Source organism: Ranitomeya variabilis, chromosome 2 (assembly GCF_051348905.1).
Source record: "Ranitomeya variabilis isolate aRanVar5 chromosome 2, aRanVar5.hap1, whole genome shotgun sequence".
In the NCBI taxonomy this organism is placed as follows: Eukaryota; Metazoa; Chordata; class Amphibia; order Anura; family Dendrobatidae; genus Ranitomeya; species Ranitomeya variabilis.
The window spans coordinates 373,291,372-373,319,233 of record NC_135233.1 but is presented as its reverse complement, the minus strand read 5'-3'; the positions used below and the strand labels follow the sequence as shown (position 1 = coordinate 373,319,233).

The 27,862-nt window shown below is 43.1% G+C and overlaps 1 protein-coding gene across 1 annotated transcript; it reads left to right on the top strand.

Moving 5' to 3' along the window:
- The first annotated feature begins 350 nt into the window (after nucleotides 1-350).
- LOC143806055 (uncharacterized) lies at nucleotides 351-9,679 on the top strand. The gene is made up of 5 exons (XM_077285986.1): nucleotides 351-414; nucleotides 2,424-2,810; nucleotides 5,772-8,189; nucleotides 8,278-8,384; nucleotides 9,135-9,679. Exons 1-5 carry the CDS (start codon nucleotides 354-356, stop codon nucleotides 9,198-9,200), a joined length of 3,039 nt encoding a protein of 1,012 aa, XP_077142101.1. The 5' UTR covers nucleotides 351-353; the 3' UTR covers nucleotides 9,201-9,679.
- Nucleotides 9,680-27,862: the final 18,183 nt, after the last annotated feature.

Sequence of the window (27,862 nt, the reverse complement as noted above, 5' to 3'; positions counted from 1 at the left end):
CTTTCCTATCTAAGCATCTATCTCTTTCACAACCTCTCATGTATGAAATACATAACGTTTTAGTAATGAGTTATCTCCTTGTATATAAACAGTTACACCCGTCTCCATAGATAAGGACTCTCCTATTCATGGTTGGAGAGATCACTTCGGTGGCGGCACTCCCTGTTTTCCCTTCACCTTTTGTAGATGAGAGGTATCAGTACAGTTTACAAAAGAGATGCCTCATCCTAAGAACAGTCGTGATGTCAAAATTAAGTCATCGCTCCACCCATGGATTTCATCCTGGCATATAAAACTGTATTCAGGGGCTCAGAAATCATTGTATTAAGATTATTTGAACTGCAAGAGCTGCCATGAAATCCCCAGGACTGCAGGCTGCTCCCCCGGCACTGCTGCTGCTGCTCCTCTTAGCGGGTAAGAAAATCTGCCACATTGTAGTGTGTGTCTCCTAGGAGTATATAGGAATAATGTAGCAATATATAGGGATATAGTAGGAATGTATAGGAGTCTATAGAAATATAGTAGCTATATATGGAAGTATATAGCAGCATGATATAGTAGCAGTATATGGGGTATATAGCTGCAGGCCATGAGGTCTGTGAATACAGGATAATAAACCGTTATCTAGATGAATGGAATATAAGTGTAAGGTCCAGGACAGCGGAGAAGATGTGGGACCATAAAGTCTCCATAACTTCCATTAGTCTTTCATGCGGCTGAATGTAAATAACAAGGAGTCCCAGAATGTGAGAGAATGGAAATTAACTTGGTGACGACACCAAAATGTATGAAGACAATGTGACGGAGGTGCCACTCATGTGCTGCCAATGATGAATCCACAGTATATCCAACGGGATATATTGAATGATTAATTGAATAGGTTTACACAGTCAACGCGTTTCGAGGCCGCGCAGTACCTCTTCATCAGAACAAAAACCTAATGTGACGAACAGAAATGGCCTCGAAAAGCGTTGACGTATTCAATAAATCATTCAATTTATCCCATCGGGTATACTGTGGATTCATCATTGGCAGCACATGAGTGGCATGTGGCATTGACCTTATATAAGGGTAAGAATGTGGCATTGACCTTATATAAGGGTGAGAATGTGGCACTGATCTTATATAATAGTGAGCATGTGACATTTGGCTAGCAAAATCAGTTCTCATGCTTCGCACTGACGAGGGCCAACAGCCCGAAACACCGTGTCTGCGAATTGAGATACTGATTTGGCTTTTATCCTAAGTCATATTGCACGACTCGTTAGAGGGTTGATTGTGACTTGTAGGATCGCTACTTCCAATAGGTGGCGCTATAGAGTTAAGTCCTCTTTTTCTCAGAAGAGGCAATTTGCATATTTAATTTCCCAGAGGAGCATTGCACGGCGAATAAGCCTCCTTACCTTGACAAGCCAGCTGGTATGTCACTCTCCATAAGGAGAAATGTTACCCCTTAGACCCCTGACCTTACATAAGGGTGAGAATGTGGCAGTGTCCTTATATGAGGGTGAGAATGTGGCATTGACCTTTTATAAGGGTAAGCATTTGGTATTGACCTTATATAAGGGAGATAATGTGGCATTGAACTTATATAAGGGTGATAATATGGCATTGACCTTATATAAGGGTGACATTGAGGCATTGATCTTATATAATAGAGAGATTGTGGCGCTTGCCTTATATAATGGTGAGAATGTGGCATTGACCTTATATAAGGGTTAGAATGTGGCATTGACCTTATATAAGGGTTAGAATGTGGCATTGACCTTATATAAGGGTTAAAATGTGGCATTGACCTTTATATAAGGGTGTACATAGGGCAATGACCTTATCTAAGAGTGATAATGAGGCATTGACCTTATATAAGGGTGAGAATGTGGCATTGACCTTTAATAAGGGTGATAATGTCACATGGACCGGATGAATGAGTAAAAATATGATAGTGACCTTATATAAGGGTGAGGATATGAGATTGATCGTGTGGAGGACATTGAACTTGCACTTTTATAGGGCTGCACATACGGCATTAATCTTACGAGAGGAGGAATAAACGACAAGTAGCTTCTTAGGCTGCATGACATGATCATATTTGCACTCTCAGTAGTGCCAATCGACCATTATACGGGAAACATATGAGATTCTGAAACTAACTATGTAACGTGTCCTAGATAGAGATCTGTCCTTTTGGCCTCCATAGGATCACATTATGGACCTACTATCTCAATATGTTTTTATACATACAGTAGGTGGGAGAGTTGGGTTTGGTGTCATCAGAATTTATGCTGTGGGAATATATTATGGGACAAGGTATAATATGGTATAAGGCACTAAAGGGATGTTCTGTTTTAGAAAACCTGTGTATTTCATGGTTTACATTGTCTGCACCCATAGGTCGGTGTCTCACACTTTGTCACTTTTTACAGGGCAGAATGCTGAAGCCCAGTCACTAGGATCCCTGATCAGCACTATCAGCAGCATATTATTTCCTAGAACTACTGACGCTCCGAAAACTCTAATAACCAGTAGTCAACCAGAAGAGGCAACAACAGATTACTACTTCATGGAAACCACTCTAATCTTTGATGAAACCAGCAGTCAACCAGAAGTGACCACACATGTAAATACTCTGCTGTCTAATGGAACCAGTAGTCAACCAGAAGGGACAACAAAGACATCTGTTTCTATTACCAAGACCAGCAGTCAACCAGTAGTTTCCACTTCTAGGAGTTCTATTTCCTTTACCGAGACCAGTTTAAAACCAGGAGAAAATACAACTGTACCATTATCAACAGAAAGCATTACTGAACCAGGTGGGACGTCGCATACAGGAACATCTTCTGGAACAGAAAGTAGTAGTAAAATAATACCAACCATTAACCTATCAGACAGCACCAGGTCATCTCAGGAACCCATAACTGCAAGTACAAAGCTCACCACAACATCAGCCGATACACAATCAACAAGTACTCAACCATCACTACCCACTACCTATTTATCATCAAGCACAACATCTTCCAGAACCACTTCTCCAATCCTTTCAAGCATGATGACCAATAACCCATCTCCTAATAGCAATCCATCTATGTCATCAACACCTAATTCAATGCCAAACTCACCCTACCACACAAGCATCCAAACAGCCATAACTAAGGAGTATATAGGAATAATGTAGCAATATATAGGGATATAGTAGGAATGTATAGGAGTCTATAGAAATATAGTAGCTATATATGGAAGTATATAGCAGCATGATATAGTAGCAGTATATGGGGTATATAGCTGCAGGCCATGAGGTCTGTGAATACAGGATAATAAACCGTTATCTAGATGAATGGAATATAAGTGTAAGGTCCAGGACAGCGGAGAAGATGTGGGACCATAAAGTCTCCATAACTTCCATTAGTCTTTCATGCGGCTGAATGTAAATAACAAGGAGTCCCAGAATGTGAGAGAATGGAAATTAACTTGGTGACGACACCAAAATGTATGAAGACAATGTGACGGAGGTGCCACTCATGTGCTGCCAATGATGAATCCACAGTATATCCAACGGGATATATTGAATGATTTATTGAATAGGTTTACACAGTCAACGCGTTTCGAGGCCGCGCAGGACCTCTTCATCAGAACAAAAACCTAATGTGACGAACAGAAATGGCCTCGAAAAGCGTTGACCTATTCAATAAATCATTCAATTTATCCCATCGGGTATACTGTGGATTCATCATTGGCAGCACATGAGTGGCACCTCCGTCACATTGCCTTCATACAATTTGGGGTGAGGTCAGGACAATTATATCCCGTTAAGGATCACGGCAATATAAATTGACTTTATGAAAGGATACAAATATGTTGTTGGTCTAATACAAGGATGAAAATGTGGCACTGATCTTATATAAAGGTGAGCATGTGGCATTGACCTTATATAAGGGTAAGAATGTGGCATTGACCTTATATAAGGGTGAGAATGTGGCACTGATCTTATATAATAGTGAGCATGTGACATTTGGCTAGCAAAATCAGTTCTCATGCTTCGCACTGACGAGGGCCAACAGCCCGAAACACCGTGTCTGCGAATTGAGATACTGATTTGGCTTTTATCCTAAGTCATATTGCACGACTCGTTAAAGGGTTGATTGTGACTTGTAGGATCGCTACTTCCAACAGGTGGCGCTATAGAGTTAAAGGGAACCTGTCGCCCCGTTTTTTGAAGATGAGCTAAAAATAGCATTAAATAGGGGCAGAGCTGGGCGTTACATTAGTGTCTTTGTGTGCCTTTATTACCCACCTATGCTGCCGAAATACCTTTGTAAAGTCGCCGTTTTCTGCTGCCACTCACGCTGGTCTGGTCCTATGGGCGTGGTGACAGCGCTGTTTCTCCCCCAGAATCCTGCTCATCATTACGTTGGTGGCGTAGTGGTGTGCGCATGTCCAAAAGGCGAATCCACTGCCCAGGTGATGAAAAACAGCGCGATCTGCGCTATTCAGCCGTTTACCGGTGGGCGCGGCCATCTTTCCTGTGGCCGCGCGTGCGCAGATGGAGCGCTCTGCTGCCCGGGGCTTCAGGAAAACGGCCGCGGGATTCCGCGCATGCGCAGATGGAGATCGCGGCGGCCATTTTCCTGAAGCCCCGGGCAGCAGAGCCCTCCATCTGCGCACGCGCAGCCACAGGAAAGATGGCCGCGCCCACCGGTAAAGCTGAATAGCGCAGATCGCGCTGTTTTTCATCACCTGGGCAGTGGATTCGCCTTTTGGACATGCGCACACCACTACGCCACCAACGTAATGATGAGCAGGATTCTGGGGGAGAAACAGCGCTGTCACCACGCCCATAGGACCAGACCAGCGTGAGTGGCAGCAGAAAACGGCGACTTTACAAAGGTATTTCAGCAGCATAGGTGGGTAATAAAGGCACACAAAGACACTAATGTAACGCCCAGCTCTGCCCCTATTTAATGCTATTTTTAGCTCATCTTCAAAAAACGGGACGACAGGTTCCTTTTAAGTCCTCTTTTTCTCAGAAGAGGCAATTTGCATATTTAATTTCCCAGAGGAGCATTGCACGGCGAATAAGCCTCCTAACCTTGACAAGCCAGCTGGTATGTCACTCTCCATAAGGAGAAGCGTTACCCCTTAGACCCCTGACCTTACATAAGGGTGAGAATGTGGCAGTGTCCTTATATGAGGGTGACAATGAGGCATTGACCTTATATAAGGGTGAGAATGTGGCATTGACCTTTTATAAGGGTGATAATGTCACATGGACTGGATAAATGAGTAAAAATATGATAGTGACCTTATATAAGGGTGAGGATATGAGATTGATCGTGTGGAGGACATTGAACTTGCACTTTTATAGGGCTGCACATACGGCATTAATCTTACGAGAGGAGGAATAAACGACAAGTAGCTTCTTAGGCTGCATGACATGATCATATTTGCACTCTCAGTAGTGCCAATCGACCATTATACGGGAAACATATGAGATTCTGAAACAACTACGTAACGTGCCCTAGATAGAGATTTGTCCTTTTGGCCTCCATAGGATCACATTATGGACCTACTATCTCAATATGTTTTTATACATACAGTAGGTGGGAGAGTTGGGTTTGGTGTTATCAGAATTTATGCTGTGGGAATATATTATGGGACAAGGTATAATATGGTATTAGGCACTAAAGGGATGTTCTGTTTTAGAAAACCTGTGTATTTCATGGTTTACATTGTCTGCACCCATAGGTCGGTGTCTCACACTTTGTCACTTTTTACAGGGCAGAATGCTGAAGCCCAGTCACTAGGATCCCTGATCAGCACTATCAGCAGCATATTATTTCCTAGAACTACTGACGCTCCGAAAACTCTAATAACCAGTAGTCAACCAGAAGAGGCAACAACAGATTACTACTTCATGGAAACCACTCTAATCTTTGATGAAACCAGCAGTCAACCAGAAGTGACCACACATGTAAATACTCTGCTGTCTAATGGAACCAGTAGTCAACCAGAAGGGACAACAAAGACATCTGTTTCTATTACCAAGACCAGCAGTCAACCAGTAGTTTCCACTTCTAGGAGTTCTATTTCCTTTACCGAGACCAGTTTAAAACCAGGAGAAAATACAACTGTACCATTATCAACAGAAAGCATTACTGAACCAGGTGGGACGTCGCATACAGGAACATCTTCTGGAACAGAAAGTAGTAGTAAAATAATTCCAACCATTAACCTATCAGACAGCACCAGGTCATCTCAGGAACCCATAACTGCAAGTACAAAGCTCACCACAACATCAGCCGATACACAATCAACAAGTACTCAACCATCACTACCCACTACCTATTTATCATCAAGCACAACATCTTCCAGAACCACTTCTCCAATCCTTTCAAGCATGATGACCAATAACCCATCTCCTAATAGCAATCCATCTATGTCATCAACACCTAGTTCAATGCCAAACTCACCCTACCACACAAGCATCCAAACAGCCATAACTAAAACTGATTCAAAATCAAATATGACAATCACTGCCTCTTCTAATATAGTACCATCAACAGTAAATACCACTAGCTCATCTACGACAACTACGTCAAACGACACCTCAACTACATCGGTTGTAACATCAACGATCAATAACAGTGCCCATCCACCATCAACAAATCAACCATTAGTAAGTAATAGCACAATTATGTCTTCTGGTACATCACCACCATTCCCAACATCAACTAATAATTTAGAGACATTTTCCAGTACATCAACATCATCTACTATAATCAAGTCATCTACTCACGTAGGAGCAACTAGTACTCAGTCAGTATCATATAACACCCTATACATTAGTACAGCAACCAGCAACTCTCTTGCTCCTAACATTACTAGTGCACAGAATATGGTATCCAGTGTTCCTCTGATAATTACCAGTGTCTCACCAACATCAACCACTTCCCAGTTGGGAACAACCTTGAGTCAACCATCCTCTCAAAACAACTTAGATACATCTCCAGTTACATCAGCACCTGGTATAAACCCGGAATCTTCGAGTACTGACACATCAAGTTCTACAACGGATAAGGTCATGCAATCGAGTACATGGGTTTCAACCAAAGACATCATGGTGACTTCTTCTATTAATGGTAACCAATCAAGGACTGATAGCACAACAGAATTTCCTAGCACCAGTCATCATACTACCCAGATTAATTCATCAACAATTTCAAGTTTATCTTCTGAAATTAAAAGCAGCTTCACCACATCTTCTGGTAATGATTCCAGCAAACCACCTACCTATACTAACATCACAACAACACCATCCAATAGTGATATTACAAACCAGGAGGTTGTGAGTGACACAGTGACAACTTCAGACCCAACAGCATCCAATATCACCACGATCAACATCTATGATGTTACCAAGAATAATACAGCTTCTAGTTCTTCAACAATAACTACAAATCTAGTATCTTCTTTTGTTAATGTTACAGGTGCCTCAGGTATGTCTTCTTCTGTAACAACTGGCTCCCCAACAACGTTGACCAATACAACCTCATCTTCTAATTATTCGAGTATCATGCCAACTCCAAACAGGAGCACAGTAGCATCTTCAAGTAATAGTGCCAGTACGACATTATTGGACTTGGGAAGCTCTACATACTCGTCAGCTCCACCTGCAGCCACTGATATGGTATCTTCATCCAAAAATGAAACCAGTAATCAGCCAGTATCCACCAGTAGCATGGCACCAGCTTCCAGCCGATCTACTGTCATGAGCAGTCCCTCATCTGATATAACTAAAACTGCTTCACCTTCCATCTCATTAACACCCGATATTACAATGGTTTCTTCTAGCAAAACCTTAAGTGTCCATTCAACTTCACCAAGCAGCACAACAGCCTCAGACACTGGTGTTTTCAATAGCTCAACCATTACTATAAATAATTCACCTATCTCATCAGTGTCAACATCATCACAAAGAACCACAATGGACTTAACAAATAACTCAATGGTCAGCGGCACATCCATGTCTTCCAACAGCCAGACATCTTCCACGACATCTTCAAATTCCACCGTTATTGGCTTGACCACGGATACAAAGACCTCTTCAACAGCAGTCACCAACTCCGGTTCTTCTTCTCCAGTGACCCACTACTCCTCAGTCACCAAAATCCAAAGCACCCAAGGCCAGAATTCAGGTAAATCAATAAATTATAAACAGATAAATGAGATTTAGAACAAAAATAGATGAGTGTGAGCTAATCCACAACTTGATTCTTCTTTCAGTGGCCCCAACCGATGGCTCCACCAATTTCTTGGCTCCTTGGAAAATCATTCTCATCTCTTTGGCTGTTGGCGTTGGAACTTTTGCTATTGTTGGAGCAACATTATTAGTAAGTCTTTCTCTGACTAAATTCCAATAGGCAAGCAGGGCAAATGGGAAGATTGTTTAACTGAAAATGGCAAAGCCTCAGGGATCGTTGAATGGGTCATATTCAGTGTGTGGAACTGCTATTACTAAGGCTGGGTTCATATGGGCATGTTTCAAGGTCCGTATACAGATCGCAAGTCTCCTGAGCTAAACTTACAGCCTCACATGTGTCTGAGGCTGTAAGTTCGGGCTGGGAGACTCAAGATTAATCTGGTCATAGTGGTCCATATACGGACCATGAAATCCGCTTGTCTGAACTTGGCCTAATTCTGCTTCACAGAGGGGAATGATTGTGATTCCTATGATCATGCATGAAGAGGTATTGCTGCAATTATTTCACTCTGTGGTCCTTCCTTTCCCCTTGAGTACTTCTCCTCTCTCCTTATTGAACCAGACCTTTAACAATTCAGATCTCCATTCATTTTGAGGAACCAGTAAAACCCATCAACACTTGAACAGAGGCCCCTTAATATGGCAGATGAAACTCAAAATATACAGATGAGTCCAGCATTAACATTCCACAAATTTTGTCATAGAATCCAATTTCTCAAGATATTAGTTATTATTTTTTTCGGTTGTTTTTTTTAAAGCTGGTCAGTACATATGTGCCTCTGATTTACTAAGATGACCATAATGTTGACTTCATCGTGTGATACCTAATTAATATTATTAAAAAGACAAACCTTCTCTAACTTTTTCATTTGTTTTACAGGCAATATACCATATCCTAAGACTTAAAGGAATGAACCGCTATGTTGTTTCCCGCTCCTTCATTTAAGATGATGACTTGAATACCTCAAATCAACAGTATTATGTCCATGGAGTTTTGGGATATACTGCCACTAATGGACATTGAGAGTATTGCATCATGTCATAGATGACTGTTACTGATTTTTTGGAATCACATATGTATTTATTTAGGAGATTACTCAGTAATACTGGCGCCCTATGGCCACTGTGTGTGTTATAGATGCTCCGCAATATAGAAGGCAGTGTGAGGGTGACATCCAGTGGATAATGTGTCTACTACATATATGTTTTGCTGGGTTTTTTTATAACCGGAAGGGGTGATATGATGAAAGCATTTTTGCTGATCTGATAACCGAAGTGATGCAGCATTGCTGGTCAGTGCTAATGTTTTAGATTTTGTAATAATTGTATTAAATAATTTATTTTTTTATCTGCATCCTAAACTTATGATGTGCAGTTTTATACTATGTAACTGCAAAAGGTTTTGACGATTAAAGAAACCAAAAACTAACACGGGATATGTGTCAGTCCTTACACCAAATAGTTAAACGTTTCTATGATTTGTGGTCAATGTGGGTCCTTGAAGGGAATGAAGGTTGTCAACAGGTATTAGATTGTGTTGGCCAATATTTCAGCTTATATGTAACACAACAAAATAGAACAGAGCCAGAGAGTACCCCAAAGACAGTGGCAGTCAGAGAGGGCGCCAAAATCAGTGGCAGCCAGAGTGCCCCATTAACAATGCCACAAAAAGAGTGCCCCACACATAGTGTCAGAGTTTGCTTCAAAAACAGTGGCATCCAGAGAGTGCACCATAACCGATGCTAGCCGGAGAGTCTACCAAAATAAAATGGCAATCAAAGTGCACCAAAAACAGTGCCAACCAGAGAGCGCCCCATAAGTACTGTCAGCTAGAGAGTACATAAAAACCAGTGGAGGTCATAGAGTACCCCATATACAGTGTCAGCTAGAAAGCATCCCAAAAATAATGTCAGAGAGTGCTCCAAAAATAGTGTCAGCTACAAAGTGCTCCAGAAATAGTGTTAGCTAGAGAATGCATCAAAAACAGTGTAACTAGAGGGCTCTCCAAGAAGTGTCACCCAGAGAGGGCACAATTAATAGTGTCAGCTAAAGAATGCAGAGTGCCCCACAAACTGCCCAATAACTAATGTCAGCCATATACTGACCCATTGACAGTGTAAAAATCATCAACCAGAGGGCTTCAATAAACAGCGTTATTCACAAAGTGCTCCTATAAACAGTACAAGCTAACACAATGTAAAATTACCAAAGCCAGTCAGATAATGCCCCTAATAAACAACGTCAGACAGAGTGGTCTCATAAGACCGTGTACACCTAAACCATGTCAGATAGCAATGTTAGAGAGCAAAGCCCCCATACAGATTAGACAGCTATTGATTGATAGACATAGTCCCCCCTACACAGGATGCTCAGCTCGGCAATCTCTATGATAGAGCTGCTGTCTGATGTCTCTGGTAGAAGTTTATCTCCTGGATAACAAAAAGATTGTCCACTGGAAATCCAACATGACTCATCGTTCACTCCTCTGACTAAGGGTACTGTCACACAGTGGCACTTTGGTCGCTACAACGGCACAATCCGTGACGTTCCAGCGATATAGTTACGATATCGCTGTGTCTGACACGCTACTGCGATCAGGGACCCCGCTGAGAATCGTACGTCGTAGCAGATCGTTTGAAACTTTATTTCGTCGTCAAGTGTCCCGCTGTGGCGGCATGATCGCAGCGTGTAATGTTGTGAATTAGACTTTTTTGGCTCCCTCTTGTGGTCACTAGTGATATGACTCTGGGATTGTCTTTCCTCAGTTTGGCACCCACCTGGGTCGTTAGTCCAGGGGTGTTGCTATATAAACTTCCTGGATCCTCAGTCCAGTGCCTGGCATCGTTGTAATCAGTTCCTTTCTGTTTGCTCCTGTCTGCTGGTCCTGGTTCTTGCAAAATTAAGCTAAGTCCTGCTTCTTTGTTTTTTGGTTATTTGCATTGCTATTATTTTTTGTCCAGCTTGTACTAAATGTGATTCCTGATTTTGCTGGAAGCTCTAGGGGGCTGGTGTTCTCCCCCCGGGCCGTTAGATGGTTCGGGGGTTCTTGAATATCCAGCGTGGAAATTTTGATAGGGTTTTTGCTGACCGTATAAGTCATCTTACTATATTCTGCTATTAGTCAGTGGGCCTCTCTTTGCTAAATATCTAGTTCATTCTTACGTTTGTCTTTTCTCCTTACCTCACCGTTATTATTTGTTGGGGGCTTGTATCCAACTTTTGGGGTCTTTTCTCTGGAGGCAAGAAAGGTCTATCTTTTCCCTTCTAGGGTTAGTTAGTTCTCCGGCTGGCGCAAGACGTCTAGAACCAACGTAGGCACGTTCCCCGGCTGCTGCTATTTGTGGTGCTAGGATTAGATATATGGTCAGCCCAGTTACCACTGCCCTATGAGCTGGTTTTTTGTGTTTGCAGACTTGGTATGTACTTTTGAGACCCTCTGCCATTGGGGTCATAACAGTATGCCAGGCCAAAAGTTGAATGTTTAATGCATTGCAGAAGTGGGATTATAAGAAAGGAAAATCTGAGTTTTTTTTTTCCCTCTCTTTTTTCCTCCCCTTTACCTCTGAGTGGCTTGTGCTTGCTGCAGACATGAATGTCCAGACCTTGATTACAAGTGTGGATCAGCTTGCTGCTCGTGTGCAGGGCATACAAGATTTTGTTACCAGTAGTCCAATGTCTGAACCTAAAATACCTATTCCTGAACTGTTCTCTGGAGACCGATTTAAGTTTAGGAATTTCAGGAATAATTGTAAATTGTTTCTATCTCTGAGACCCCGTTCATCTGGAGACTCAGCTCAGCAAGTTAAAATTGTTATCTCTTTCTTACGGGGCGACCCTCAGGATTGGGCCTTCTCGCTAGCGCCAGGAGATCCGGCATTGGCAAATATTGATGCGTTTTTTCTGGCGCTCGGATTGCTTTACGAGGAACCCAATCTTGAAATTCAGGCAGAAAAAGCCTTGCTGGCTATTTCTCAGGGTCAGGATGAAGCTGAAGTGTATTGCCAAATATTTCGGAAATGGTCCGTGCTTACTCAGTGGAATGAGTGTGCTCTGGCCGCAAATTTCAGAAATGGCCTTTCTGAAGCCATTAAGAATGTGATGGTGGGCTTCTCCATTCCTACAAGTCTGAATGATTCCATGGCGCTGGCTATTCAAATTGACCGGTGTTTGCGGGAGCGCAAAGCCGCGAATCCTCTGGTGGTGTTGTCTGAACAAACACCTGATTTAATGCAATGTGGTAGAATTCAGACTAGAAATGAACAGAAAAATCATAGACGTCAGAATGGGTTGTGTTTTTACTGTGGTGATTCTACACATGTTATATCAGCATGCTCTAAACGCCTAACTAGGGTTGTTAGTCCTGTCGCCATTGGTAATTTGCAACCTAAATTTATTTTGTCTGTAACTTTAATTTGCTCATTGTCCTCCTACCCTGTTATGGCGTTTGTGGACTCAGGTGCTGCCCTGAGTCTTATGGATCTGTCATTTGCCAACCGCTGTGGTTTTGTTCTTGAGCCGTTGATAAATCCTATCCCTCTTAGAAGTATTGATGCTACGCCATTGGCGGAAAATAAACCGCAGTTTTGGACACAGGTAACCATGTGCATGACTCCTGAACATCGGGAGGTGATTGGTTTTCTTGTTCTGCATAAAATGCATGATTTGGTCGTTTTGGGTCTGCCATGGTTACAGACCCATAATCCAGTCTTAGATTGGAAGGCAATGTCTGTGTCAAGTTGGGGCTGTCAGGGAATTCATGGTGATTCTCCACCGGTGTCTATTGCTTCCTCTACTCCTTCGGAAGTCCCTGAGTATTTGTCTGATTATCAGGATGTATTCAGCGAGTCCAGGTCCAGTGCTCTTCCTCCTCATAGGGACTGCGACTGCGCTATAGATTTGATTCCAGGTAGTAAATTTCCTAAGGGAAGATTATTTAATTTGTCTGTACCTGAGCATACCGCAATGCGTTCGTATATCAAGGAATCTCTGGAGAAGGGGCATATCCGTCCATCTTCTTCCCCTCTTGGTGCTGGATTCTTTTTTGTGGCCAAGAAGGACGGATCTTTGAGACCTTGTATTGACTATCGGCTTCTGAATAAAATCACTGTTAAATTTCAGTATCCTTTGCCTCTGTCGTCGGACTTGTTTGCCCGGATTAAAGGTGCCAAGTGGTTCACCAAGATTGATCTTCGTGGTGCGTACAACCTTGTGCGCATTAAGCAAGGAGATGAATGGAAAACTGCATTTAATACGCCCGAAGGCCATTTTGAGTACTTGGTGATGCCTTTTGGGCTCTCTAATGCTCCTTCAGTGTTTCAGTCCTTTATGCATGATATTTTCCGGAAGTATCTGGATAAATTTATGATTGTTTATCTGGATGATATTCTGTTTTTTTCTGATGATTGGGACTCGCATGTGGAGCAGGTCAGGATGGTGTTTCAGGTTTTGCGTGAGAATGCTTTGTTTGTTAAGGGCTCAAAGTGTCTCTTTGGAGTACAGAAGGTTCCCTTTTTGGGTTTTATTTTTTCCCCTTCTGCGGTGGAGATGGACCCAGTCAAGGTCCGAGCTATTCATGATTGGACTCAACCCACGTCAGTTAAGAGTCTTCAGAAGTTCTTGGGTTTTGCTAACTTCTACCGTCGTTTTATTGCTAATTTTTCTAGCGTTGTTAAACCTTTGACGGATATGACCAAGAAAGGTTGTGATGTTGCTAACTGGGCTCCTGCAACCGTGGAAGCTTTCCAAGAGTTGAAGCGCCGGTTTACTTCGGCGCCTGTTTTGTGCCAGCCTGATGTCTCATTTCCCTTTCAGGTTGAAGTGGATGCTTCTGAGATTGGGGCAGGGGCCGTTTTGTCGCAGAGAGGCCCTGGTTGCTCTGTAATGAGACCATGTGCTTTTTTCTCTAGGAAGTTTTCGCCTGCTGAGCGGAATTATGATGTTGGCAATCGGGAGTTGTTGGCCATGAAGTGGGCATTTGAGGAGTGGCGTCATTGGCTCGAGGGTGCTAAGCATCGTGTGGTGGTCTTGACTGATCACAAAAATCTGATGTATCTCGAGTCTGCTAAACGCCTGAATCCTAGACAGGCCCGCTGGTCATTGTTTTTCTCCCGTTTTGACTTTGTGGTCTCGTATTTACCAGGTTCAAAGAATGTGAAGGCTGATGCTCTTTCAAGGAGCTTTGTGCCTGACTCTCCTGGAGTCGCAGAACCAGTTGGTATTCTTAAAGAGGGAGTTATCTTGTCAGCCATTTCTCCGGATTTGCGACGTGTGTTGCAGAGATTTCAGGCTGGTAGACCTGACTCTTGTCCACCTGACAGACTGTTTGTTCCTGATAAGTGGACCAGCAGAGTCATTTCCGAGGTTCATTCCTCGGTGTTGGCGGGGCATCCGGGAATTTTTGGCACCAGAGATCTGGTGGCTAGGTCCTTTTGGTGGCCTTCCTTGTCACGGGATGTGCGGTCATTTGTGCAGTCCTGTGGGACTTGTGCTCGAGCTAAGCCTTGCTGTTCTCGTGCCAGCGGGTTGCTCTTGCCCTTGCCTGTCCCGAAGAGGCCTTGGACACACATTTCCATGGATTTCATTTCAGATCTTCCGGTGTCTCAGGGCATGTCTGTCATCTGGGTGGTATGTGATCGCTTTTCCAAGATGGTCCATTTGGTATCTTTGCCTAAGCTGCCTTCCTCTTCCGATCTGGTTCCTTTGTTCTTTCAGAATGTGGTTCGTTTGCACGGCATTCCTGAGAATATTGTGTCTGACAGAGGATCCCAGTTTGTTTCCAGGTTCTGGCGATCCTTTTGTGCTAAGATGGGCATTGATTTGTCGTTTTCGTCTGCCTTTCATCCTCAGACTAATGGACAAACGGAGCGAACTAATCAGACTCTGGAGGCTTATTTGAGGTGTTTTGTTTCTGCAGATCAGGATGATTGGGTGACCTTCTTGCCGTTGGCTGAGTTTGCCCTTAATAATCGGGCTAGTTCCGCTACTTTGGTTTCGCCTTTTTTTTTGCAACTCTGGTTTCCATCCTCGTTTTTCCTCGGGACATGTGGAGCCTTCTGACTGTCCTGGGGTAGATTCCGTGGTGGATAGGTTGCAGCAGATCTGGAATCATGTGGTGGACAACTTAAAGTTGTCACAGGAGAAGGCTCAGCGTTTTGCCAACCGCCGCTGCGGTGTGGGTCCCCGACTTCGTGTTGGGGATTTGGTATGGCTGTCTTCTCGATTTGTTCCTATGAAGGTCTCCTCTCCTAAATTTAAGCCTCGCTTCATCGGTCCTTACAAGATATTGGAAATCCTTAATCCTGTGTCCTTTCGCTTGGATCTTCCGGTGTCGTTTGCCATTCACAACGTGTTCCATAGGTCTTTGTTGCGGCGGTACGTTGTGCCTGTGGTTCCTTCTGTTGAGCCTCCTGCTCCGGTGTTGGTTGAGGGCGAGTTGGAATACGTGGTGGAGAAGATCTTGGATTCTCGTCTCTCAAGACGGAGGCTTCAGTATCTGGTCAAGTGGAAGGGCTATGGCCAGGAGGATAATTCCTGGGTGGTTGCCTCTGATGTGCATGCGGCCGATTTAGTTCGTGCCTTTCACGCTGCTCATCCTGATCGCCCTGGTGGTCCTGGTGAGGGTTCGGTGACCCCTCCTTAAAGGGGGGGTACTGTTGTGAATTAGACTTTTTTGGCTCCCTCTTGTGGTCACTAGTGATATGACTCTGGGATTGTCTTTCCTCAGTTTGGCACCCACCTGGGTCGTTAGTCCAGGGGTGTTGCTATATAAACTTCCTGGATCCTCAGTCCAGTGCCTGGCATCGTTGTAATCAGTTCCTTTCTGTTTGCTCCTGTCTGCTGGTCCTGGTTCTTGCAAAATTAAGCTAAGTCCTGCTTCTTTGTTTTTTGGTTATTTGCATTGCTATTATTTTTTGTCCAGCTTGTACTAAATGTGATTCCTGATTTTGCTGGAAGCTCTAGGGGGCTGGTGTTCTCCCCCCGGGCCGTTAGACGGTTCGGGGGTTCTTGAATATCCAGCGTGGAAATTTTGATAGGGTTTTTGCTGACCGTATAAGTCATCTTACTATATTCTGCTATTAGTCAGTGGGCCTCTCTTTGCTAAATATCTAGTTCATTCTTACGTTTGTCTTTTCTCCTTACCTCACCGTTATTATTTGTTGGGGGCTTGTATCCAAATTTTGGGGTCTTTTCTCTGGAGGCAAGAAAGGTCTATCTTTTCCCTTCTAGGGTTAGTTAGTTCTCCGGCTGGCGCGAGACGTCTAGAACCAACGTAGGCACGTTCCCCGGCTGCTGCTATTTGTAGTGCTAGGATTAGATATATGGTCAGCCCAGTTACCACTGCCCTATGAGCTGGTTTTTTGTGTTTGCAGACTTGGTATGTACTTTTGAGACCCTCTGCCATTGGGGTCATAACAGTGTAACAAAGGTGTGCACGATATTCCCAATGTCCCGTATGACTTCTACATCACAACTACGTCATGAAATTATCGCTCCAGCGCCGTGCATTGCAAAGTGTGACCGCAGTCTACGACGCTGGAGCGATAATCAAGCGACGCTGCAACGTCACGGATCGTACCGTCGGAGTGATCAAAGTGCCACTGTGTGACAGTACCCTAAGGCTACGTTCACATTTGCGTTGTGCACCGCAGCGTCGGCGACGCAACGCACAACGCAAATGTAAACGCATGCAGAATGCAGCGTTTTGTGACGCATGCGTCCTTTTTTGGCTTGATTTTGGACGCACAAAAAATGCAACTTGCTGCGTCCTCTGCACCCTGACGCGTGTGCCGCAGTGACGCATGCGTCACAAAACGCAAGTGCAACACATGTCCATGCGCCCCCATGTTAAATATAGGGGCGCATGACGCATGCGTCGCCGCAGCGGCGCCCGACGCTGCGTCGCATAACGCTAATGTGAACGTAGCCTTAATGTGTCAGTTCACCCTGATACACATTAGACCATTGGCAGATCCCACCGATATTGGAGAATAAGGCCGACTTTATTCTAATGTATATGATGATCTTTTCCTTAAAAGCAGTAAATGCTTGAAGTGCCCCAATAAGCAGCGGCATCCAAAAAGTGTCCCTAAAATCAGTACCATTTCAAAGGTGTGCTCAAATGCAAAGAACCTCTTCATGGAAAAAGAGAAGACGCCGCCTATTGGTAGATATAATCCTATAAGTGAATATCATCCCTTTTATAGAGCTTAGCCACTTGAGAACTAAGGATCAGGACCACCAAAACTCATTTAGACCTTTACTGACCACCCTCCAGGGGAGCCATGTCCTGCACAGTATACATATATAATACTCAGAAGTTTACGAGAGAGGACAACTAGTCCTAATTCACTGCAATGAACTGTATGGGGATATTTAGCAGAGGATGATTGCAACCACAGAGCGCTGCCTCTGCGACAAGACCTAATTCACTTTCTGACAACATTCCCATCTATAATTACATTTCCTTCTGTAACGAGTGACGCCTCTCGGGAACGTGGATCACAGTTCACTTGACTCAGTGCCAGTTATTATGAAATACTTTATCTACGATATGTTCTCCTTGTCACATCATGTTATCTTGACCTTGATTATCAATATCAGCTTCTATTTATAAACTGGTGGACAAACCTTATGTCATAGGGACATTCAGTAGTTATCATCAGTGGTGAGACATGAGCTGGGACATCGCCAAAACTCACCAGCACCCTTGGCTTTTGGTTTGAACATTTTTCACTTCATCAGATACCTTCTTTAGGTAATAATTAATTTTAGACTATTTTCAGAGTTGTAGTTTTATTCAGCTCTATTCACTATGGTTTAACCACTTTAAATGCTGCTGTTATCTCTGACAGTGGAGTTTAAAGGGGTATTCTCAAGTTTGGAAGTTATCCATGATCTATTGGAAATGTTATAATAACTTCCTGATTACTTGGGGTCTGACTAGTTGGTCCAAGAACTGGAACCGTGAAGAGACTGTGAGAGTGGAGAGATGGTCGATCAGGCGCTCTGCCACTCCAGTCATTCTTTATGGGGTAGCCGGAGACAACTCAACGCAGAGCTCGGCTGGTCTTCAGTTCTTCCAATAAGACTGAATGCAAGGGGAAAATGGATGATCGACCACTGCTCCGTTCACGTGAACTTTTTAGAGTTCCAGTTCTCGGACCCAGTGGTCGAACCCTCAGCAATCGTGAAATGATACGATATTCTATGGATAGTGAATAACTACCAAACTTGATAACTCCAAATATCCATTTTAAGTATGCAATCTTAGTAGAGTGTCTTAGTGGAGTATTCGGGTGCACAATGGCCCCTCACAATGGAATCACTGATTGGTTTACCATGGCAGCCAGGAGATGCTTGAAAGTTCCCTTCTCTGCCATCTTCTTGTTCTAGTGAAGCTCAACACACGGGATGGGCTTCACGGGAGATACTAAATTCTCCTATATTCTACAGTACTAAAGAATTACTGTATAAGTTGCAAAGTCCAGTTTTGGACTGGGGTGCCAAGGGCCCACCAGTAACAACTCCAGGGCCCCACTTTTGAGGTTCATGCAAATGTGACATTATCCTCAGTCACAAATTTAAATAACAATGAACTGGGTAGATTATTCAATGAATAAAATGCTGCTTTTGACTGTACATAGTGATTCAAGTAGATTGTGCCAAGTACTGTTCATATAAAAGGTTGGTGGCCCACCGGAGGATTCTCCTGTCTTCCTGTGGGCCAGTCCAAGCCTGGTGCAAACAATTAACCGATTGCAGTTTAAGGCCCCCAGGAAGCTAAAAAAAAGAAAATAGAGAGAAATAAATAAATAACTGAATTAAAGAGATTTAAATAAAGAAAATAAACATATATGGTATCGCCGCATCCCAAAAAATCTGATATATGAAAATATAAAATTAGTTAACCAAAAAAGTAAACACCATTAAGTAAAAAAAAAACTGTAACATTAGAATTGTCATTTTTTTGGTCACAGCTCAAACGATAGGAAAATAGAATTAGGGTACTGTCACACAGTGCCATTTTGATCGCTACGACGGTACGATTCGTGACGTTCTAGCGATATCCATACGATATCGCAGTGTCTGACACGCAGAAGCGATCAGGGACCCTGCTGAGAATCGTACGTCGTAGCAGATCGTATGGAACTTTCTTTCGTCGCTTGATCACCCGCTGACATCGCTGGATCGTTGTGTGTGACAGCGATCCAGCGATGTGTTCGCTTGTAACCACGGTAAACATCGGGTAACTAAGCGCAGGGCCGCGCTTAGTAACCCGATGTTTACCGTGGTTACCAGCGTAAACGTAAAAAAACAAACAGTACATACTCACATTCCGGTGTCTGTCCTCCGGTGTCTCAGCTTCTCTGCACTGTGAGCGCCTGCCAGCCGGAAAGCGAGCACAGCGGTGACGCGATGACGTCACCGCTGTGCTTTCCGGCTATGGCGCTTACACAGTGGAGAGAAGCAGAACGCCGGGGGACAGACACCGGAATGTAAGTATGTACTGTTTGTTTTTTTTTACGTTTACGCTGGTAACCAGGGTAAACATCGGGTTACTAAGCGCGGCCCTGCGCTTAGTAACCCGATGTTTACCCTGGTTACCCGGGGACTTCGGCATCGCTCCAGCGCCGTGATTGCAAAGTGTGACCGCAGTCTACGACGCTGGAGCGATAATCATACGATGCTACGACGTCACGAATCGTGCCGTCGTAGCGATGTAAATGGTACTGTGTGACGGTACCCTAAGTCATGAGTCTCAGAAAATGGCGACACATGCCAATTTTTTTAACCAGTAAAATAATTTAACAAAAAAATAAGTGTTTCATATCAAAGTAATCATATTGACCTGAAGAATTATGTTACCAGGAGAGATGAGCAGATTGATTCACGGGACTCTGGTCCATGTCAGTGACATCGGGCGGCTAAACAGGAGGCCCACTAGCCTTCTGGCATCCCCATAATGGTATTTGATTAGGCAGGGCTGGCGTGAAATCATCAGTCGCACCAGCCCTGACATATCAAATGCCGCACCCGGGGTTGCCAGAAGGTAATAGATTCACAGGACTCTATCTAGCTGCCATGTATCACAGACCTTGGCCAGAGTCCCACAAATCGATCCACTCATCTCCAGTTACCGGGTCATATTTACTGAAAATTAACACATAAAACACCTAAAAAAAACTATTTTAGAATTTTGACATCACTTCACTGCACTTGGAATTCTTTAAAAAAGGCAAAAATTCAATGGCGGGATTGCATCTTTTTTCAGTATTTTAGTACACTTGGATTTTTGTTTCCTCTTTTTCAATAGATTATATGGCAAAGTAAATAGACTCATTAAAAACAATCCTTCATACAGCGATGCCCAAAAAAAGTTATGACTCCGGAAAGAACAGGAGGAAACAATTAAAGAGCAAAAGCAAAAAATGGCTGCTCCTCAAGGGGTTAAAGGGTTATTGTTACCTTCATAGAAGGGGACGGTTGTTATTACAAGCATTTTTGCCATTTACTTTTTATTAAAATTTGTAGCCTTTTTTGAAATAGTGACGCTTTTCTTTTGTTTATGTAAACCCCTCCCAAAAATAGTCAGTCCCACCAGGGCTAGGCACATTCTCTGGTCACTCAGAGGTCTTCATGGGCTGGACTGGGGGCAGGACTAAATCATTGCTATCCTATCAACACTAATGTTGGGAAGTATGACAGGTAAAGAAGCACAGCATATCCTCTACAGTTTTATTTAGATCTCTAATAATTATGAGATGACTCTGCTGAACCTGCCAAAGGCAACACAGCAAAGCCAGGAAGGGAGCAGTAGAGCAAAAGGCTTTGTTATCTTATTGCTTGCTCTCTTGTGGTCAGTGAGAAAACTGAAATATTTCAATTTAGCCTTATCCATTCTAATAAAGATGAGCAGCAACACCAAGACATGATCCAAGTGGCACTATACAATGCCTTTAGAATATTTTATAGGTTGATGGGGGTGCATGCTTTGAACAGTGCTTTTTTGTTAAAAAAAATAGGTCCCCAACATAAAGGTTAGTTACAAGTTGTTCAGAAACCGGGATATCCAGTGATACAATGAGCTCCAACCTAATAGTCAGTGTTCACATTCCCTGCACTGCCTCCACTGGTGAGAAAAAGAATTACACACCTGTGTTAGCTGTTAACTATTACTCTTCTGCTTGACGTCACGAGTGCTAATTGTCAGAATTAACATTCTTACAAAAGATATATGCAAGTGATGTAAAATATCGAAAGCATTGTGGTCATGCATTAATAATTCATGAGCTGGGTTTCTGTGTCGTGGCTGAGCTCTGAGTCACTAGTATCACCACTCCCATCCCAGCATAATCCCAGGAGAAGACAAAATGCCATGGAGATCTTCTACAAATACTTTAAAAAAAAAGGCAACACCTAAAAGAAGAATTTAACCCCTTAACATAAATGTATAGTGTTTCATATGAGTCTTAAAGGGGAAGTCCAATCTAAAGTTTCTTTTAAAATATCACAGCTACATATGAAAAAATCCAAGTGGATCATCTGTAATCTTATTCGATCTGTTACTTCAAATAAATAATAAGAAAAACTAAGACCTCTCCAAGAGTGCGGCTCCTCCTCTCTACGGCCATGTATGGAGGAACCCCATTTTAATAATTTGTAGTAAATCCACAATCTGACATTTTTCTCCTATTCTGTGGATAAATTACAAATGTCGGGAAAGACAGCACTACCCCTGTTCACAGGTTGCATGTGGTATTGCACCTTAGCCTCATTTACTTCAATAGAATAGTTTTGCAATAGCAGTCTCAACTAGTGGGCAGATATGGTGCTGTTTTTGGAAGAAAGCAGCAGGGGCGTGAGTATATTGGGTGGAAGGTTTTGAATCACACCAAAGCCCTAGAGCCTAGGCCAAAAGGGTCCCCATAAACTATGAGAAGATCAATACTATTAATACTAGTTGGGGAACCTATTGGAGATTTTGCATCGGGGGCCACAATCTTAACGTTCCTCCACTGGAAAGAAGCCATGATTTTTTTTAGAATGGACAATTCACTTAACCTCTCAGATCTTCATTTAGAACCTTAAGGATATGAAATAGTTATCCCCATTTGATAAAGTTATGGCATACCTCTAGAAAATGCCATTTATTTAGTCAAAAGAGGTCCGATCTCAAGTTCACCTGCCCATACGAAGATTGAGCATGTGGGCTTCTGTGCCCCTTCATTGTTTCTTCTCTGCACAGTGGTGCCCCACCACCAGCTGTGCAGAACTACAGCACAGCTCTGTTCATGTGAATCTGCTTTGTTGAAGTTTATGATCTCTGGGGGTCCCATAGGTTGGACCCCTCACGATCATATATGGTAATATCCCAATGATCTACGATCACTTTTTAAGATCAGTACATGCCTTTATCACAAAATATTTAATAAATTTAGATAGTTGGCAAATTGAGCATAATGGGTAAGGGGGACTGTTTTGTTATGCCCACCAAGGCCACCAACCGGAAGTAGACAAACAAAGAATTGTATGATCATGATGACATCGAAAATCCTGAAGGCCAAACAAAATTACAGAACATTCTGGAGAACCATAATTTATACAGTCACTGGAGTCCAAATCTTCTTGACAGCCTATAATAACCGCATAATCCATTAGGAGGAAATCATGGAAAATAAGGTCATGTAGGAAGCCTCCTCCAGATAAAAGGCTGAGCGCTTCCCCTTCTATCTAAACTACTAATGTTTGTGGATTATAATTTCTATTTTATTAGCTTGTATTTTCCCAATTAACATCTGGGATGGGAGAAATTGTAAATCTTATATCGGAAATGAATCACAACTCACACTTTGCTTCTTTCAATTGTGCAATCCTCTTGAATTCCCAGCAATCCTTCCTGAGCCTTGTTAATAATTGTAGGGTACGTGTATTATATGTTGAGCTCTTGTGCTCAATGCTTAAGCCACATCATGGGCAAGGAATGTCTCCGACAATAAGTCATAACTCACAATTTGAAAATGTACAGATCTAGATGCTAGTTACAATTCCTAAAAATTCTCACCATAAAAAATGAGTTAAAAAATCATTAAAATCATAAGTTATTGAAATAATCACTTTGGAACTTTTTGGATATTTCAACACATTTGATATATACTAGGAATGAGCAGACACTAAACTGCTCAAGTACTCATTACTCGAGTCAGACAAATCGCAATGCTCAGGTAATCGGCCCTGAAAAGATATTTTCTTGCATGTGGCAGCAGCAATCTCTGGAGGAACACAAGTAACACTGACAGCTTTGATGAATTTCTGAGCATCAATCACCATAAAAAAACATGAATCGATCAATGAGCGCATGGAAAAAAGCCGCAGCAAGGCTTAGAATTTATAAAGCAATAATCCCTGACTAGATGCCTGTAATACGCTATCCCTACTGCCAAACCTCACCGTAGACAAATTGCAGATGTATTATTATAACAGAATAGAATCTATTTGAATTAGCCATGAAAAAAGTGATTAGGTTAACGTAGCAACATCAAGTACTGTTATTTCATCAACCCTACTGGGAAATATAGTGGAGCGTTTCTCATCTACTCAGCCTGATATGGAGAAGACCAGGATCTTCTGTACCTACTGTATGAACTATTTTTTTCTGGCTGTGAAATCCTGTATGCAGTGTGAGAACTCCCTATGTGACGACCACTCGACAGCTCACAACTAGAAGGTGAAGCATTAGAAAAGCATTTTTCCCATTATTAAGGAGTGGGTCTCCTACACTGGTAAAGCATATGCACTGAGTGCAAGGGGTGCCAAAAATTAGAAGGAGGCATTCCAATACCCCTTTGAAGAGATGTAGTGGAGGGTCACAGAAAACATTTTTTTTCCATTATTAAGGAGTGGGTATCCTAGACTGGTAATACCCATGCACAAAGTAAATGTTCTGAAAAACATTTACCCCTGCAGGGTATACATAAATATCAAAGAATGTTCAAGGTAGGCCTCTAAAAATTAGTAATGCGGGCATCATAAACACCCTTAAAAAACTAATAGTGAAAATACCATGATCACCCTGTTGATATGGTGGTGGAGAAGGATGACACAAAAAAAGACAAAATCCTGAAGCGTATATACATGTTTGGGTAGGAAGGGGTGCACAGGAATAGACCAGAAAGAAAAACACTGGATTTGAGTTTACGTTCCTCTGCTGTCATCCGGTGGTGTACAGAAGTTTGGCCCAATCCAGCCCTTGTTCATTTTCCTAAGAATCAGTCTGTCAGCATTTTCAGTTGATAGGCAGATGCATCTATTGGTTATAATACCCCCTGCGGCACTAAAAACTCGCTCTGACAAAACGCTAGATGCAGATCAGGTCAGGACCTTCAAGGCGTAGAGAGACAGTTCATGCCCTGTGTCTAGCTTGGATACCCAATAGTGGTAAGGTACAGAGGAATCACAGAGGATGCTAGTATGGTTTCAAGGTACTTCTTCAGCATCTTGAAAAACATTTCCCTCCTTGTCAGAGTACCCCACGCATCGAGGCCTGGGTGCTGGGAGGGTCTGACAAAACTGTCCCAAACCTTTGAGAGTGTTCCCCTGCCTCTGATACATCTGGTTTGTGTCTTTCTCATCTCCACTCCTTGGTTGTCCAAGGAACTGTGACCTCTGCCACCAGTGTTGTCAGATGGGATTTTTTTTAATAATTCTTCAACTAGGGCCTTCTGGTACTGCAACATTTTTTTAGACCTCTCCGCCACAGGAAGGAGAGATGTAAAGTTCTCCTTGTAGCGTGAGTCTAGCAGGGTGACAAGCCAGTAATTAGTTGTCAGGACTCTGAACATTTTTTACCTTTTGTGCATTACTGCCCTTTTCCAAGATGGCGCCTTTGGTCTCATGTGCACTGTGTCTTCCTGCTATAAAACTCCACCCCAGCCTTCAGTCTGTGCTAGAGTATTCTGCCTTGCATCCAGCTCCTGACCTATGATTACTCCCTGGCTATATACCTGCTCCTGTGAACCTGTGTGGTGATCCTGCTACTCAGCTCTGAGTTCCTGCTGCATACACCAGTTTCCAGTATTCTTCCTTCATCTGCTGCTCGTGTTTACTTCCATCTGCATTTGCTGGACATGTAAGCTGTTTCTGCTCTGCAAAAACCTGAGACTATTACCCAGGCCTCCATGGTTGAGCTAAGATATGATTTGAACTGCCTTATAAACTTATCTATCTGTGTTTGGACTAAGACAAGGATTTATTCGTGTCAAGTATACTCAAGAATAACTGTGCTTCATAGACTTTCTGCTTGATTGCATTTTCCTCTGAAGTTTCCTATAGACTGCTAAGCTGCATTTAATATTTACACCAAGTGTTGTGGACTTGAGTTTCTCTCTGCACCTGTTTGAATCACCGTGTGATAATATAGACTTTACCACTTATAAAACTGTGTCCTGTAGTTATCTTGCTCCACGCAAAGAGTCTCCTGAGTTATCCCCTATAATTATTACATTAGTGTTGGCCAAAATGTGTTCACGGGAAAGGCAGCGGAACATCTGCATAGGGAAGATGAGATGAAGCTGGGCTGTATAGCATCACCCTGTATAGTTTCCTGCTCCATCTCAACTTGCTCCACCTGCAAAGTCTCCTCTTTATTTGTGAGCAGCGAGCGTTTCAGTAGACAGAGAAGTGAGATGGTGACCATCTTGGTCGAGTCCTCAAAGTTTTGGAGAACCGCACATATGTCAGAAATCCATGCCCACTCATCAGCTCTTAGAGGGGAAGACTGACTGCAATACTAACAGGCACAGTGTATTTGGTATTCAACTACTACCCACTGCTGCTCACAAAGCCTAGCTAAAATATGTAACGTGTTCCAATGCGTGGTGGTGACGTTGCACACCAGTCGGTGAGCTGGAAGTTGCAAACACTGCTGCAACACTGAAAGTGCAGCTGCAGCTGTAGCTGATTTGTGGAAATGGGCATGCACATGGTACACTTTCACAAGTAGCTCAGGGAAATCTGGGTATGTTTTGAGAAACCACTGAACCACTAAGTTGAGTACATAAGCCATGCATGGTACGTGTGCGAGGTTGTCAAGCTTCAGAGCTGAACCAAGATACAGCCATAGTCACACATGACCATGCCTGGTTCTAGGTTCAGTGGCGAGAGGAACAGATCAGTGTGGTCTGTTAGACCTTTCAACAACTCTGCGGTGGTATGCGGTTTTTCACCTAAACAGATAAGCTTCAGCAGTGGATGTTGTCGCTTGGGCGAGACAATGCTGCAGTGCTTCAAGCTTGTGACTGATGTTAATATTTTACAGATGGAGGGTGAGGAGGAGGTGCAGGAACGCTTGTAGAAGGTGGCGGAAACCCTGGGCCTGCAATCCTCAGTGTCGGTAACACGTGTTCTGTCCCAGGGTTCGACTGGTTACTGGTTTCCAAAATGTTCACACAGTGTGCCGTCAGGGAATTGTAGCATTCCTTGCCACATACACTTGTCCAGTTGTCTGTGGTTAAGTGGACCTTAGTAGTAACAGCTTTGGTCAGGGCACGGCTGATGTTATGGGACACGTTTTTGTGTAAGGCAGGGATGGCACAAAAGGAGAAATATTGGTGGCTGGGGACCAAGTACCAAGAGGTTGAGGTTATAAGGTTGAGGAAAGCTTCGGTCTCCACAAGCCTAAAAGGCAACATTTCCAGGGCAAGCAGTTTGGCTGTTTAGTATTGTTGGCTGTTGTGGCTGCATATTTACGCTTGCATTCCAAGGTCAGGGGTAGAGACAACTGAACCCTGCACTGGGACAAGGATGAGGATGTGGTTGCTGATGGTCGTTGCAAGTGTGCAATGACAGGTGCGGGGTGGGAGGGATCTTCGCCTACATCACGGACATGGAATTGGTGTGCATGTGGAACAGAGGAATAGGCAGTGGTGTCACCCATAGACACTGTTTATGGACCCTGGTGTTCGGCCCAAGTACTCAGGTGCTTTGCTTGCATGTGCCTGAAGCATGCTGGTGGTGGTCTGGCTGGTAGTTGTGCTGACCCTGCTGATTATGGCATTTCAGATGTTGCAAATGGGCTTTTTAATAGTTTTGATGCAAATTGTAATAATAAAGTCAACCAATCCCATCAATTTTCCTGGAACCAGAAGGATATTTTGTGGTTAGCGTGGCCTCCCAACCTTAGAGGTGGAGCAACTTGAATTTGAACTCCTGATCTTTTTCTTCTCGGTGGAGATAAGTCACTAACAGAGATTTCTGACATTGCCTTACTCCTCTCTCATTATTGAAAAAAAATTAACATTCAGCCAAACCATGTGCATGTGTATGGGGAAATTTGGCAGACAGGTATCTAATGCATTAAAGCACCTGAAGTAAGGGTGAAGAAAGCCAAAAGTTTTCTAATTTACTGTTCTAATTTATACAATTTCTTTGAATCTCCCTCCCAAACAGTAATCTAATCATAGTATGTCCATATTTGGTCATGGAACTAGCTGCAAGTGTTTAACTTTTCTACACTGCCTCCGCTGGAGAAAAACAGTAATACAATGTACTCATTAAAAGGAATATGATAATCTGGATGCCTCGCCACACTTAGAGATGTGAATGTAGACACTG

Excerpts from the sequence above, each read along its gene's own strand:
- LOC143806055 (XM_077285986.1), top strand. The coding sequence starts at position 354 with ATGAAATCCCCAGGACTGCAGGCTGCTCCCCCGGCACTGCTGCTGCTG. Across the intron at positions 415-2,423 it reads GCTGCTGCTCCTCTTAGCGG|GGCAGAATGCTGAAGCCCAG; the intron begins GTAAGAAAATCT and ends CACTTTTTACAG. Across the intron at positions 2,811-5,771 it reads AGAAAGCATTACTGAACCAG|GGCAGAATGCTGAAGCCCAG; the intron begins GTGGGACGTCGC and ends CACTTTTTACAG.